The 13,916-nt window shown below is 51.8% G+C and overlaps 1 protein-coding gene across 2 annotated transcripts in view; it reads left to right on the forward strand.

Annotated features, from left to right (window-relative positions):
- PLCG2 (phospholipase C gamma 2) overlaps window positions 1-13,916 on the forward strand; it is a 140,919-nt gene that overhangs the window by 71,859 nt on the left and 55,144 nt on the right. For both annotated transcript variants that reach the window (XM_026495308.4, XM_057314675.1), the window contains 7 exons: window positions 3,189-3,232; window positions 5,253-5,325; window positions 9,127-9,228; window positions 10,058-10,176; window positions 11,841-11,926; window positions 13,131-13,251; window positions 13,585-13,753. In XM_026495308.4, the coding sequence (XP_026351093.1) occupies window positions 3,189-3,232; window positions 5,253-5,325; window positions 9,127-9,228; window positions 10,058-10,176; window positions 11,841-11,926; window positions 13,131-13,251; window positions 13,585-13,753 (714 nt within the window). The remainder of the gene's footprint in view (window positions 1-3,188; window positions 3,233-5,252; window positions 5,326-9,126; window positions 9,229-10,057; window positions 10,177-11,840; window positions 11,927-13,130; window positions 13,252-13,584; window positions 13,754-13,916) is intronic.

Genomic DNA, 13,916 nt, shown 5'->3' on the forward strand with positions numbered 1-13,916 from the left:
ATGGGCACGAGGGGTGACTGAGGTCGTGGCTGCCCTGCATCAGCTCACGACAAGCCCTATGAGTTTCCCAGGGCTTCCACGACAGACCCCAGCTAAGTGGCTGAGGAGAACAGACCTCTGTCTCTCGCGGTCTGGGTGCCGGCAGCGCTGAGAGCCCACTGACGTCTCCGGGGAGGATCTGTGCTTGCCACTTTCCCTGCTTCTGCTGTTTGCTGGCCATCCCGGGTACTCCTCGCCCTCCCCTCTCTGCCTCTGTCATCACGTGGCCGCCTTGTCCTGCTCTGTGCCTGCTCCAGATGTCCCCCTTCATAAGAACTCCAGTCATGGCATTAGGGCCCGTCCTAATCCAGGAGGACCTTGCCTTCAGTCGATCATATCTGCAAAGATCTTATTTCCAAAAAAGGTCACATTCATAATGTAGTGGGGAGGGGTTGGGGCTTGCTCATATCTTGTGGGGGCCACATAGGTACCTGTAACACATGCTGTAACCTCTTCCATTGGTAGAATGCCCTGCCTGACGCATCTCCCCCGTCCGACTACTGCCCCATTTCTCCGCCCCGCGGCGGGACCTGCTCCAGGAGTACCATAAGCATCACTATCTGCCCTCCCCGCCCCCTCCATCTCCAGGCCTGTCCCAGCCATGTATCCAAGCCTCCCCCTCCCCCCATGGCAGTTCATCTTGTCATCTCACCAGTGACCTCCACACTGACAAAGCCACCAGTCGGTCCTCAGGCCTTTATCTTGCCCACGCAGTGGCATGGATCACAGCTCGTCATACTCTCCTGGATGTTTGTGCCTGGCTTTGGGTTACTGCGTTGTCTCCATTCTCCTCTTCCCTCCCTGTCTGTGCTCACAACGTCCTTGCCTAGGTTCTTTGAAAGGTTGGTGCGTCCCAGGCAGGGCCAGTGCTTAGCCAGACTGTCCCCTAACCACCTGCTTGCCTTGCATCTCGCACTGGAATGTGCAGAAGAGACCTGCTGCTTCTCCCCTCGCCCCAGTCTTCACTGCAGTGGACGCATGACTGGCCGCTCTGGTCGATGGGCCCACGAATCTTCTCGCCTTCTGCCTTCCATTCCCCGTGACCCCCACCCCCACACCTGCTCTGTTGCGTTGCATCTTTGAATTGGGCTTCTGCTTGTACAAGTGGTAAACTTCAGGCTGGTGATATTTGCCTTTGCTCTTTCAATCCTTTCCCAGCCCTGCTCCATACCTTGGGGGGCTGATTCCCACCAACCCGTTCCCAGGTGCCTCTGCCAGCAGGCTTGGCGAATGGGGGCACCAGGATGGAGATACAGGCATATGAGAAGGGAAGCTGGGGCCTTTCTCCCCGTATTTTGTGGCCCTGGAAACATCTCTGCAGTAGGGACACCTCCTTTGTCCCAGCTGTCCACCTGGCTGAAACGGGGTGGACCTTTTTTTGTTCTTCATCGAAAAGAAGTGAAGGAGCGGGCTGGCCTTAAGCTTCTAGTAGAGTGGGTGACTGAGGGGACGTCCCGGACAGGCCTTTCTCCGGGTATAAGGAAACCAGTCTCGGGGGTTGGGTTTGGAAGGGATCTGGCCTTAAACACCAGGTTGATCTGGGGGTCTAAGTGCCAAATAAGTCCAAATACCAAAGAGCACGCACTGCCCCAAATCCTCCTCTTTTTCTTTCTTTCAAATGAGGAAATAGCTGTGCTGTAAATTACACCTATAAATAGAAGGAAGCTCTTCTGAGTTTTTCTGAACGAGTGGTTCTTAACCTTTTTGGGTGACCTGTTTCTTGAGATGCTGATTAAAGCTATAGATCATCTTTCCAGAAAAAAAAAAAGCATACGTGCAGAGACTTACACAGCCCCCCCCCCCCCGATGCTTCCTGGGGGCCTGTAGATACCTTTTCCAGGAGCTTGGTTTTCCACGTGTCATCCTGGACTCCAAGCAGCTTGGCAAGAGGGCGGGGGCGTCCAGAGCAGGAGTGCTGTTTATATCATTAGGGCTTGTAACATGCCAGGGGCTGCATTTCCATTTGTGCCCTGAATTTTTTTTTTTTAAAAGAGAGTGCACAAGAGAGAGTGTGCGTACATGAGCGGGGGGGGGGGGCAGGGGGAGGGGGAAGAGGGAGAGGGAGAAGCAGGCTCCCCGCTGAGCACAGAGCCCTGACTCTGAGCCCAGGCTCAATCCCAGGACTCCAGGATCATGACCTGAGCCGAAGGCAGACGCTTAACTGACTGAGGCACCCAGGTGCCCCTGCGCCCTGGATTTTTCAAATGCTTATCCAGTCCCAGTCTCATTAAAGACGGTTAAGTAATGGTACCTAACCAGAAGCAGACACAGTATGAGTGTGTGTGTGCGTGTGGGTGTGCACGTGCACGTGTAAGGTGCTTGGCCAGTGAGTTGGTGTCATTGGAAGCTGAGAGGAGGGCTACGGCGGGCTCCCTGGCGGAGGAGCTCCCCATCGTTACATCAGTCGTCAGAGAATCAGCAGGCTGTGAAGAGCAGGACCAAAGCTGTCCAGTATTTCTTTCTTTCTCTTGAACTTGAAGATGAAAAGTTAGCTCACCGAAATATTACCGATTTGAAATGTAGCAGTGAGGGTGTGGGAAGGGCTATGCGTTCTCTGGTGGGGGCGCTGGTCGGGACCGCTGTTTGGAGAGCAGTTGTGACTCTGTCAGAGTTCTGTGCACACCCCGTACCCACCCAGGTGCTTCCCTGGCTAGGAATCTGCCCAGTGGAAATATTTGTGTAGCTGGGCAAAAATGACACGTGCATGTGGGTGTTCTTTGTAATAGTGACTCTAATGGCAGAAAATCAGTGATGGATTCCATATTCCATATTATGGAATACAGTGTGGGTTTTCAGAGTAGTGAGGCAGGACTATTTGAGGTTGCAGAATGATATGTAAAGCCTAAAATTAACTGCTGAAAGTTTGGAGACGTGGACATAATATAAGATATAATAAAAGTGAATATCCTTCAAACACATTCTAGAAGGAAACCTACCAAATTATTAAGATAGATTGCTTCTCAGGAGTTAGACTAAGGAGGGGGTGAGGAAGACTTCTCCCTTTTGTTTCATAAGTTTCTGTCATAGTTGCATATTTATAAGTCATAGCAATTATAATTTTTTAATTAAAAAACTTCATTTGCTTTGAGTGGCTTGACTTGTCCAATGTTCTTCTTTTTTATGTGTTTTTCTTCTATTTTCTATTTCAGATTCTTGACGAATTCAAAAAAGATTCTTCTGTGTTCATCTTGGGGTGAGGCGCCTCTTCTGGGGTATTGTTGTTCACGGTGGCTGTGCTGGGTACTGGTGCCCATGTGGGGCCTCCCAGTTGGGCCAGCTGGTGCCAGGAGGGCCGCCTCTGTGGGCAGCCCCTGACCTCCACAGGGACAGGCTCTCCTACTGGGGAATTGGCTTTCCTGAGCCTGTGGCATGGATAAACATGAACAGCAACAGGGTTTGTGACGTGGTGGAAAGGTGGCCCAGAAGGTTCTATAGAGAAGCCTGTGTGCTTGGGGACCTGCTTTCCCAAAAAGGAGTTTGGGAAATTCCTGGTTAAGCAGGTTTAAGTGAATTAAAATGAGTTGTTACATACAAAGTGCTTCACGTGGTGTGTGGGGTGGCCAAGGGCTTGCAAGTAGTGATAATGGTATTATTATTACAGGGTAAGTACTGCAGGACTTGTCAGGACCTTTACTGTTCTTTTTTTTTTTTAAGATTTATATATTATTTTAGAGCGCAAGTGAGCTGGGGGAGGGGCAGAAGGAGAGGGAGAGAGAATCTCAAGGATACTCCACACTGAGCTCAGAGCCTGACACAGGGCTTGATCTCACAACCCTGAGATCATAACCTGAGGCAAAACCAAGAGTCAGATGCTCAACTGACTGGGCCATCCAGGAATCCCAGGACCCTCACTGTTCTTACCAGTTCCCCAAGTGGGGGATTTATGAAGTGTTCTGTGTTTCCCAAGCCTGTCTGCCTGGGGGAAGTGTTTGTCCTGGGGTTAATGGCACCTGGAATGATTGTGGCATGCTGACCTAGGCCTGCTCTTCAGAATCGGCCCTCATTGATGAGGACCTTCTGGCAGCTGATCCTTCTGTCTCTTTCTAAACCAGAAACCTCAAGACCGCAAAGTATATGACTTTTATGTAGTCTTTTAAGGAAGAGGTTAGTGTTAGACCATGAGGCTGGTTAGTGAAGAAGGTTACAGATACAGTCGTAATTAAGGACAACAGACTCTTGAACCCTGAGTGTTCAGTAAAGGGAACAGCTTAAAGTGTGTTTTATGTCCTGTATTTAAAAAGACACCCCCCCCTCCCATATACACACAGACACCTTGCAAATGCTCAGGGTAAAGTACAGATTTCTCTGGAAAGCTCTGTTCCATAGAAACACTTTCCGTAGGAACCAGGGTTGCTGGTCCAGTGAGGTCCCAGGGTTTCCGTAGCCACGAGAATCTTCTATCACGAGGCCGTCTGTCAGCCGGCTGCTGGCCGAGGTGGAGTCTCCCTGGGTTCAGGGTGAAGGGTTCCCTCGTCTCAAACAGAAAGTCCTTCCGACAGTGGGCCTCTGCCTGCTCCAAAGCCCATGTCTTGCATCTTCAGCCTGATTCTCCCATCTGCCCAGAATCTGGGGGGACTTCATCTGGCCCCCACTGCTGCTTCACAGCCCTCAGTGGCTTAGCAAACTCTGCGTTGTGGCTTCTGAGGAGACCCTCTGATGGGGCCCTGTTCACTTCTCTAGCATTGGCTCCCCTGAAGTGCTGTCCCCAGCAGCCCTACCCAAGCATTTGCTGTATGGTTCAGGTCTACCCCCTCCCCCACTGCTCTCTGCCTCCTCCTCCCCCTTCCCCCCTTCTCTTTTCCATTAGGCCGTTGCATACATGGTTCCCTTTGCCTGAGACCCTTTCCACCTCCTGGTGCGCCCCTCCTCAGTCTCTGAGACTCCATCAGCTGCTGCATCCTCCAGGTGCAGGATTTGGGCCCTTCCCTCTTTCCACTGTCACCTCGTCTCCTTAGTGCACCGTGTCCCCCAAGGCCACACTCCTGGAGGTGCTCTGCTGATCACAGGGTGCGCTGGCAGCACCTGGGAGCAGTGAAGCGCACATTCCGGGGCCCCCGGCCTCCCGGGTTCTGGCGTCAGGGCCCCCCTTGCATCCAACAAGGTCAGGGATGTGGTGTCTGTCACCTTGTCTCCCCGGAGGGACTCATAAGGTGTCTAGTGCAGCTTCTGTGGATTGTGTCCTGTCTGAACATCCTCCCTTTCCCCGAGGGCAGCAACACCGACCGGCCGGACGCCTCTGCTGTTTACCTGCACGACTTCCAGCGCTTTCTCTTACACGAGCAGCAGGTGAGAGGCGCTCAGGGCTGGGGGAGCGGGGCGGAGCCGCCTGGGCCGCTGTCTCCCCTTCTCCCCACCTGCCACCTGGCCTGTGATTGTCTGAAACATGGGGGCTCCCTGTCCAGTGCCACTTTGGTGTCTCAGACTCTGGAAAGAGAACAGTCTCGTCTGGGCTCCTTTCCCAGGCACAAATCGAGGAAGGGGAGAGCGAGAGCACTCCAGGGTAGAGGGGCGTTATGTCCTCAATCCCCCATCTGGCTTCGGCTCCTTCTCCTGGCTGGTTGCATGTGTCCCTTTCCCAGAAGCCTTCCCTGGCTGATGGGAAGATGGGACCAGGCTTATCCTCTGGGGGATGAGACAGCATAACTGTCCTTTAACGAATGACACATGGGGAAGTGTCCCGGCATGTTTGTGGACAGGCTGGTGGCGGAGTGAAGGGGTTTTGTGTTGGCAGTGGCTTTCCATCAGAGCCGTTCTACCCAACAGGGCATCTTGGGCACGTCTGGAGGCATTTTGGGTTGTCACAACGGGGCGGGCTGTTGGCACCTGGTGGGTGGAGGCCGGGGATGCCGCTCAACTTTCTGAAATGCACAGGACGGCCTCCCCCGCCAAGGGATTACCCAACCCCAAAGTAGTGCTGCGGTTGAGAAACTCCGAGTTCAGCTGAGAGAAACCGGAGATCCTCTTACTAGCTGTGTGACCTTAGGCGGGTGGTTTGACCTTTCTGCTCCCCAGTTTCCTCTGTAAATGAGGATGGGAGCCCCGCTTCCCAGAATTTGTCAGATCGTGATGATCTTTGTGTATGTGTATGAGTGTGTGTAAATATGCATATACATGTAGATATTTAAATTTTTAAATCTATTTCACTGGAATTGTCTTTACTTTTTTTCCTCCTTCTTTGATTTTTGGGTTTGGTTATTTTTTTTTTAACAGACTTTATTTTTTTAGAGCCATTTTAGGTTCACAGCAATATTCAGTTCATTTACTTCTCCAGAAACTCCGCATTGCAGAACATCTCAGACACAGACAGAAGTGGACAGGCTGGCATCATGGATCACCATGTGCCCATCACTCAAAGAAATTATGAACATGTTTTCACTTTTGTTTCAACTGTCCTCCATCTCCACACCTGTGTGCCTTCCTTCCCTACCCCCTCTTCTTCATTTCTTTGCTGGAATATTCTGAAGCAAACCCCAGACCGTGTTTCATTTCATTTGTAAACGCCTCAGTGTGTCTCTTTTATAGATACGGACATTTTTTTTTTTTTTATGAAACATAACCCCAGTAGTCCTGTTCTCCCACTGACACTTCTTAATGTCCTCCGATGCTTATCGCACGTTCAGTTTTCATGGATTGTAGAGAAAATAATGAACAGAGACACACGCTTTGCACCAGGCCAGCCACACAGAGGCCCAGACGAAGGTGGTAGCCGCTGCGGTGCCTGATGAGTGGGGACCGAGGACAGGGAGAGGCCATTGCTTTCCCCATGTGGGCTTGAACCAGAGTGACCAAGAGAGGGCTCGTTTGCTCCCCCTGAGATTAGAGCTGAAGTGGGGTGCACTGAAGGGGCTCATGCACTGTCTGGGCACCTTCATGCTGGGCACCGTGCTCCCAGCAGCTTAAAGCAGAGAAAGGAGCTCATGCTTTTCTTTTTTCCTTTTTTTTTTTTTTTTTGAAGATTTTGTCAGCGAGAGAGTGCGCGTGCACACATAAGTGGGGGGAGGGGCAGAGGGAGAAGCAGGCTCCCCGTTGAGCAGGGAGCCCAATGAGGGACTCGATCCCAGAACTCTGGGTTCATGACCTGAGCCGAAGGCAGACGCTTCACCGACTGAACCCCCCCAGGCGTCCCGGCAACACGTAATTAAAACAAAGACTTTGGGGGAAAGGTTTATATACTTCGATTAAATAATTGCCCTTCTAGGAACTTATCCTAAGGTAGTAATGGGAGAATCCTTAACGGAAATGAAAACTCGGAACTAACCTCAAAGTTCCCACCGGAGGACTAGTTAAATGTGCCACAGCCCAGCCCTGGGGCGGCGGGGGTGGGGGTGCAGGTCAGAGGAAGAGTCCAGAAGTGATGTGCCTGTGTTGGTCTCGGGCTCATTGTTGGGTCTTGGTATTTAATGACTCAAAGCCTCAGTTTCTCCGCTTACATAACATGGAGAGTAATACGTACCTTCTGGGGTTGTGGGAGTTCAAAATGAGCCGCTTTGGGGCAAAGGTTTACCATGGAGTCTGGCATGAGTCCCTGCCCAGTGCTGACTCCGGTCAGTGTTCCCCTCCTTTGCTCTTCTCATCATTTTCATTACATAGCTGCCTGGCACATTACCTCACACCAAACAGATACTTTATTTATTTTTTTTTTTTTAAGCCCAGAGTATTGGTATTTTTAAGCTCTTTAAGGCTGAAGATTTCTTTATTCCCAGCCAGGCTAGTCCCAGGTGACACCTGTGCTTGTTAATAAACGCAAAGGCTTCGTAGGAGAAGGAAGGAGGAAGCCCCTGGCTTTGGGGGGGCTGGGAGGGCTGGGGAGGCGCTGGCATCGAGTAGCCTCCCATCTGAGTTGCGTGTTCTCATATTCAAAATGGTAACACCTCGTAGGCCGATGAGCTGGCTGTGCTCCAGCCTCCTGGCTGTTTTGTGTCCCTACCCAGTGGATTTGCAAGCATCAACAGCAGAGGCTCAGTGTGGGTTTGCCACCCATGTGCCACCGAGGCCATTTCTTACCACCTCATTTGTATCTGTTCTTGTGCCTTTGTGTCTTTCAGACCTCCTGGTCTGACCCTTCCCATCCAACCCCACACGTATCTGGTAGCACATTTGCTTTTATTAACCTGAAAGGCAGAGCTTTTAGAATATTCGGAACCCATACAACATTCGTCAGAGGTGACTCTATGGGTCATGTTGCATCTTATTGCCTCTGTGTGGGCTTCTAGGGATTAGAAAGGAAAACAGGAGAGTTACTTCATCTTGTGTATTCTTTTTCTAACGGGCTTCTGCATTTCTGAGCAGAAACTATTCTTGAACCGCTGAGTGTGTGTCTCAGACATTCCCAGGCCTCTGAGCGCGGCCTTACTTGGCCGACTCTTTGAAGAGAGGACACATTCTGGGTCAGGATGGAGCCCTCACTCTGCTCCTTACTAGTTGTGTGAACTTGGGGCTGTCATGTGACATCCTGAGCCTCTGTTTCCTCCTCTTTCAAACGACAATGTATGGCTGCAGAGTGGCATGGACCAACCGAGGCGGCCATACGAGGAGGATTGTTTGCACCAGCTGCCAGGATGGGAGCAGCGTCTTTGTACCAGATGCCGTGTTAAATCCATACCTCATTCCATCTCGGCAGTATTCTCATGTGATAGATGGGGGTGCACAGGGAGGGTGTGTAACTTGCCAGGGTCAGCCAAGTGAGCAACCCTGGCAGTCTGACATAATTGCGCTTGCCGGCCTCTTCACGCTAATAAATGTAAAGAGCTGGCATAGGGCAGGAGTCGGCAAAATGTGGCCCTCCTCTTGTTTTTGTAAATAAAGTTTTATTGGAACACAGCCATGCCCATTTGTGTGTGTATTGCCTATGGCCCCTTTTGCAGTATGGGAGCAGAATTGAATGGCTGTGACCCAAAGCCTAAAATATTTAATCCTCTGGTCCTTTACAGAAAAATGTTCGTGAAAATGTGTGATACGTAGCACTTGATAGCAGATGCATCTGAAATAGGTTGATATTTTGGTCTTTGATGGAAACCGGATCCTGAGAGATGAAGGATTTTGCCAGCCGTCTTTCTGATGATTTCTTGTTCTTTCCGTCCTTCTAAGGAGCTTTGGGCTCAGGATCTGACCAAAGTCCGTGAGCGGATGACTAAGTTTATCCACGACACCGTGAGGGAAACTGCTGAGCCCTTCTTATTTGTCGATGAGGTGAGTGGGCTCCTTGTCAACTCAGCTTGATTTTTTTGAATCACATCTGTGACCTCTGGAGTTTATTTTTCCGATTCTGTTCCCTTGGAGGGTTTTGCTGTCATCTGCCGCTGGACTGACTCTCTTGATTGAGAGCTGGTTTTCTTCTAGGTTCTGAATTATACCCTTTTGTTTTCTCATTCTTCTCTACTGGGCTGTGTGTTCTGGGTGGGTTCTTTGCTTTCCCTGCCAGAGGATGTCTGCCACCAGGGAGCATCTAACAACCACAGTGACAGTGACCAGATGTGAAGGGTGGTGGGGCGCCTGCGTCTGCCCTGGGTGAAGCAGCAGGAGAGGTGGGGCCGAGAGGAGAGGTGCCCCTGCCTCGTGTAAGGCTGTTCCCAGACAGCAGCGTGTAGCCCTGTGCCGCTCAATCTGATTTTTTTTTTTTTTTTTAAGAAGTGAGGAATTGGGGTGGGAAATTTCCTGCCTTTTCGATGTTAGGATACTGGTGATGTCCTTTTGCTTTACATTGAGTGGTGGGCTCACAAATGTTCATGTCATTATTATGCCTTATAACACACACGGCAGGCACGTACGCTTCTAGTATCAACTCTCTCAGGATACACGTTACAAAGGGAAACATCAGCCAGGTGAGTGAAAATGTGTCCGTACATCCTGTTGCAATCTGAGCGTTCTGCGGTACAAATCTGGGTACCTGAGGCCAGGAGACTGTCTTCTGAGCTCGTATCAGAGCTGCCATCTCTGTGTGTTGGCCAAGACCAGAAAGATCCAGGCCCCGCCTGTCCTCACCACCCTCCTGACGATCTGGTCTCTGTGACTCTGCTAGTTCCTCACGTACCTGTTCTCGCGGGAGAACAGCATCTGGGATGAGAAGTACGACGTGGTGGACATGCAGGACATGAACAACCCCTTGTCGCATTACTGGATCTCCTCTTCGCATAACACGTGAGTTTCTCGGTGAGCCTGTGATGGGCTGGGCGGCTGAAGGGTGGGGGGGGGGGGGCGCCAGCGCCGGCTCCGGTGAAGCGTGTGGGGGCGGGCGGAGTGCAGGGCCACACTGCTCAGACTAGAACGTACAAAAGTTTCTGGAAGGGACATGGGAATGCACCCCCTTTTCCCAGTTGGTGTTTGCAATAATCATTTCTTTTTATGACCCTAAAAAGCAAGTTGGCAAAGTTGGTTTTCACGGATATCTTTTGGCAGCCACAGCAAAGCAACTAGACGAGTTATTGAACTGATACTGAGTGTCTGCCCTGTGCTTGCTGGGTGCTGGGGATACAGCAGGGAAGGGAGCAGGCGCAGCCCTGTCCTCATGTACTTGGAGGGGAAAAGGCCTGCGTTGTTTTGTTTTAAAGATTTATTTATCTATTTTGGAGAGAGTGAGAGTGCAAGCCCATGAGCTGGGGGAGGGACAGAGGAAGACAGAGATAAGCAGACTCCCTGCCAAGTGCAGAGCCCCATGCAGGGCCCAATGCTGGGACCCTAAGTTCATGAGCCAAAATCAAGAGTCGTACACCCAACTGACTGAGCCACCCAGGTGCCCCAAAAGGCCTCCTTTGATTCAAGGATGAACAGGAGTTGATGAGAGAAGAACAGGTGGTGAGGCAAGGAGGAACAGCACTTGCAAAGGTCCAGGGGCAGGAGGAACTGAGGGGATCTGTTAAGATTAGACTGTAGAATCCAGGAGGGTGAGTGGCAGGAGAGGACAGCAGTTTTGCTTGAGTGGAACCTTGAGTGGAACTACTGATGGCTTTGAAGCCAGAGAGCAACACATTCACATTTACATTTTTGGAAGATTATCCTCATCGCAAAAGAGAGGGTAGATTGGAAGGGAGAAGTGGGTGTTGCTCTCAGGTTCTGCTATTTAGTCCGCTTGTAAGGTGAAAGGGTGAAAGTCTTGGGGCCTGGGCATCTGGAGAGCAGCAGATGGGCACCTTCCCAAGCATCGCTGCTGGCAGGAGTCAGGAAGCATTTCGGAAGGTGATGTCTTTTTCAGGGGCAAATTGATTGCATGGTTCTCTCTTTACCACCATGGCCATTGGCTTAGAGGGCTGAATTCTACCAAACCCAGAGGATAGTGAAGGAACATGAAATCTTAAAAGGGGGGGGGTGAGGAGATGGAGAGGAGGAAAGTACATACAATATGCATTTTTATGTCTGTTTTGGTGGACGTGGTTCAAAGCGTAGTGAATTCCAGCAATAGTTGTTCAAGACCTGTGCCTGGCCTGCGACCCTGATACGCAAATGGTGGCCCATCATTGGACTAAGGGCCTAGTGGGCACCACGGTGGGAGGAGTGGGGGGCAGTATGGTCATTAATTGATTGCCACATGTCAGTTTCACTCCTGATACCCTTTGACCTAGTGCTCCTCCAAAGAACACACAGTCTAGACCCTTCCCTAAGATTGCCGATGTGGCGTTGTCCACATCCTACGATAGTGGCCTGAGCCTAAGGTATGGCCGCACAATTGCTTGTGTCTGGCCCAGATCCTAACCATGGATCTTTCTAGACACGAAGAATTCAGGATGTTGGGCACTTGGGCTGAGAAGTTCCCCAAGATGCCCCAAGGTGCAGGCCTGTCCCTCCATGGCTACCCCCCCATCCCTCAGGTACCTCACCGGTGACCAACTGCGGAGCGAGTCATCCACGGAAGCGTACGTCCGCTGCCTGCGGATGGGCTGTCGCTGCATTGAGCGTGAGTACCATTTTCCCGGTGGAGAGCACCCTTACGGGGAATTGAGGTCTGCCATGTAGCCGCTCGATGCTTTTGTTGTCTGAAAGGCCCTAGTCGTGGGCATGAGTGGAACAGGCCAAGGGAGGACCCAGGTGCTCGTAGAATCTGGGGGCAGGGATGTGGCCACCAACTGCCGGGGACCTTTCCCCAGAAGATCTCCCCCTAGGACAAGGAGTGGTGTCAAGTCTGGCCAGGCTGGAATCAGACACCCTGGGGCAGTGTGTTTGGGCATCTAGAGAATGTCCCGATGTAGTGGCAGGGCTGGGAGGCCAGGACCAAAGATGGCTTTGTTACACTGCTTTTCTCCTTCTGCTTCCTTCCCTCTGGGCTGTTTTCTGAGGAAGGCTGAAGCTCTCTATGTTTAAGCAGCTGGCCCGGCCATGGATGCCACCCTGACTGTTCTTCCATAGTCGCTCACAGACACCCCAGCACAGCCGATCCAGGCCCCTGGACACGCTCGGGGGCCCGCTGCTTCCTCCCGGCCTGGCCGTACCACCAAAGGCGTGCAGGTGTACAGGGCTGAGCGAGGGCGCAGAGCACTGATGTGGGCTCTGGTTTTATCAGACACAGTCCTCAGAGCGCTGACTGGGATGCGCTTAATCCTGCAGACAGTTGCCTGGTGCATGGCCCCCGCTCCAGGAAGAAGCAAATGTGAGAAAATTAAGTTCGAAACGGTCAGCTCCTCTTATGTCTGGGGGTTGAAACTGGAGGGGATGTTCACCGTCTATGTAATCTAGTTTTGTTTGAATATTTTACTATGAACTTTAAAAAAAAAAAAGTCTCATTGCTCTGTATTATTTCCACTCGCAGAAAAACAAAGCCAAGTGAAATCAGAAAAAAATCGCATATTATAAATCTTTTTTCAAAAAAGTTAACATTGAAACTAGTTTCTTTTGGACAAATGTATTGGGGACCTTTCATTAAGCAACCAGAGTCTTCCCATAACTGCACAAGTAATGCGTGTACACAGGTAACAGGGGTCCTTGTGTTGCCGGACCCTGAAGGGAATTACGGGGTGTGGCCCCCACGTCCTAGTAACTGAGCCACGGAGGGGCCGAGGCCAACCTCGCAGCTGCCGCATTGTGGCGGCCGTCAGTGGACTCTCGTGGACTCTCGAGGTGGGGAGTGACGGCCAGGTGTCGAGTTTGCACACTTCTTCCCTCAGTGGACTGCTGGGATGGGCCCGACGGGAAGCCCATCATCTACCACGGCTGGACACGGACCACCAAGATCAAGTTTGATGACGTCGTGCAGGCCATCAAAGACCATGCCTTTGTCACTTCAAGGTCAGTTGGCCGATTTCCTGGTAGTTTGTTTTTAAGGGAAAGGTGGACAGATGCCCCCCCCCCCCCGCGCGCACACACACACACCTGACACACAGTCACAGACACTTACACGCATATACACCTGCCTGGCCTCCATCCTCTGGTCACTCCCAACAAGTCTTCCGCTGAGTGTTGGCGCCCCCTACAGGCCAAAAGCGCAAGTCTTTCCCAGGTTCTGGAGCCGGGAGGAGGCTGGCGCTGGGAAACCGGTGACCTCTCCCCTCGCCCCCCACCCACGCCCCCCCCCCCCCCCGCCCCAACCTGCTGAGCTGAGCTGGCTCCTCCTGCACACAGCTTCCCAGTGATCCTGTCCATCGAGGAGCACTGTTGCGTTGAACAGCAGCGCCACATGGCCAGGGTGTTCAAGGAGGTGTTTGGCGACCAGCTGCTGATGAAGCCCACGGAGGCCAGTGCTGACCAGCTGCCCTCGCCCAGCCAGCTGCGGGAGAGGATAATCATCAAGGTAGGTGGCCTTGGGTGGCCTGTCATTCATCCAGGAGAGCCAGTGGCTTGAGCCAGGCTCCTGGTCCCACTGCCTGGACTCACACCTGCTCTCCTTACTGAACTCCCTGAGCGACTCTGGGCAAGGTCATTTCACCTCTAGGTGCCTCTGTGTCCTCACTGGT

This window comes from Ursus arctos, unplaced genomic scaffold (genome assembly GCF_023065955.2).
Source record: "Ursus arctos isolate Adak ecotype North America unplaced genomic scaffold, UrsArc2.0 scaffold_19, whole genome shotgun sequence".
NCBI classification, from domain to species: Eukaryota; Metazoa; Chordata; class Mammalia; order Carnivora; family Ursidae; genus Ursus; species Ursus arctos.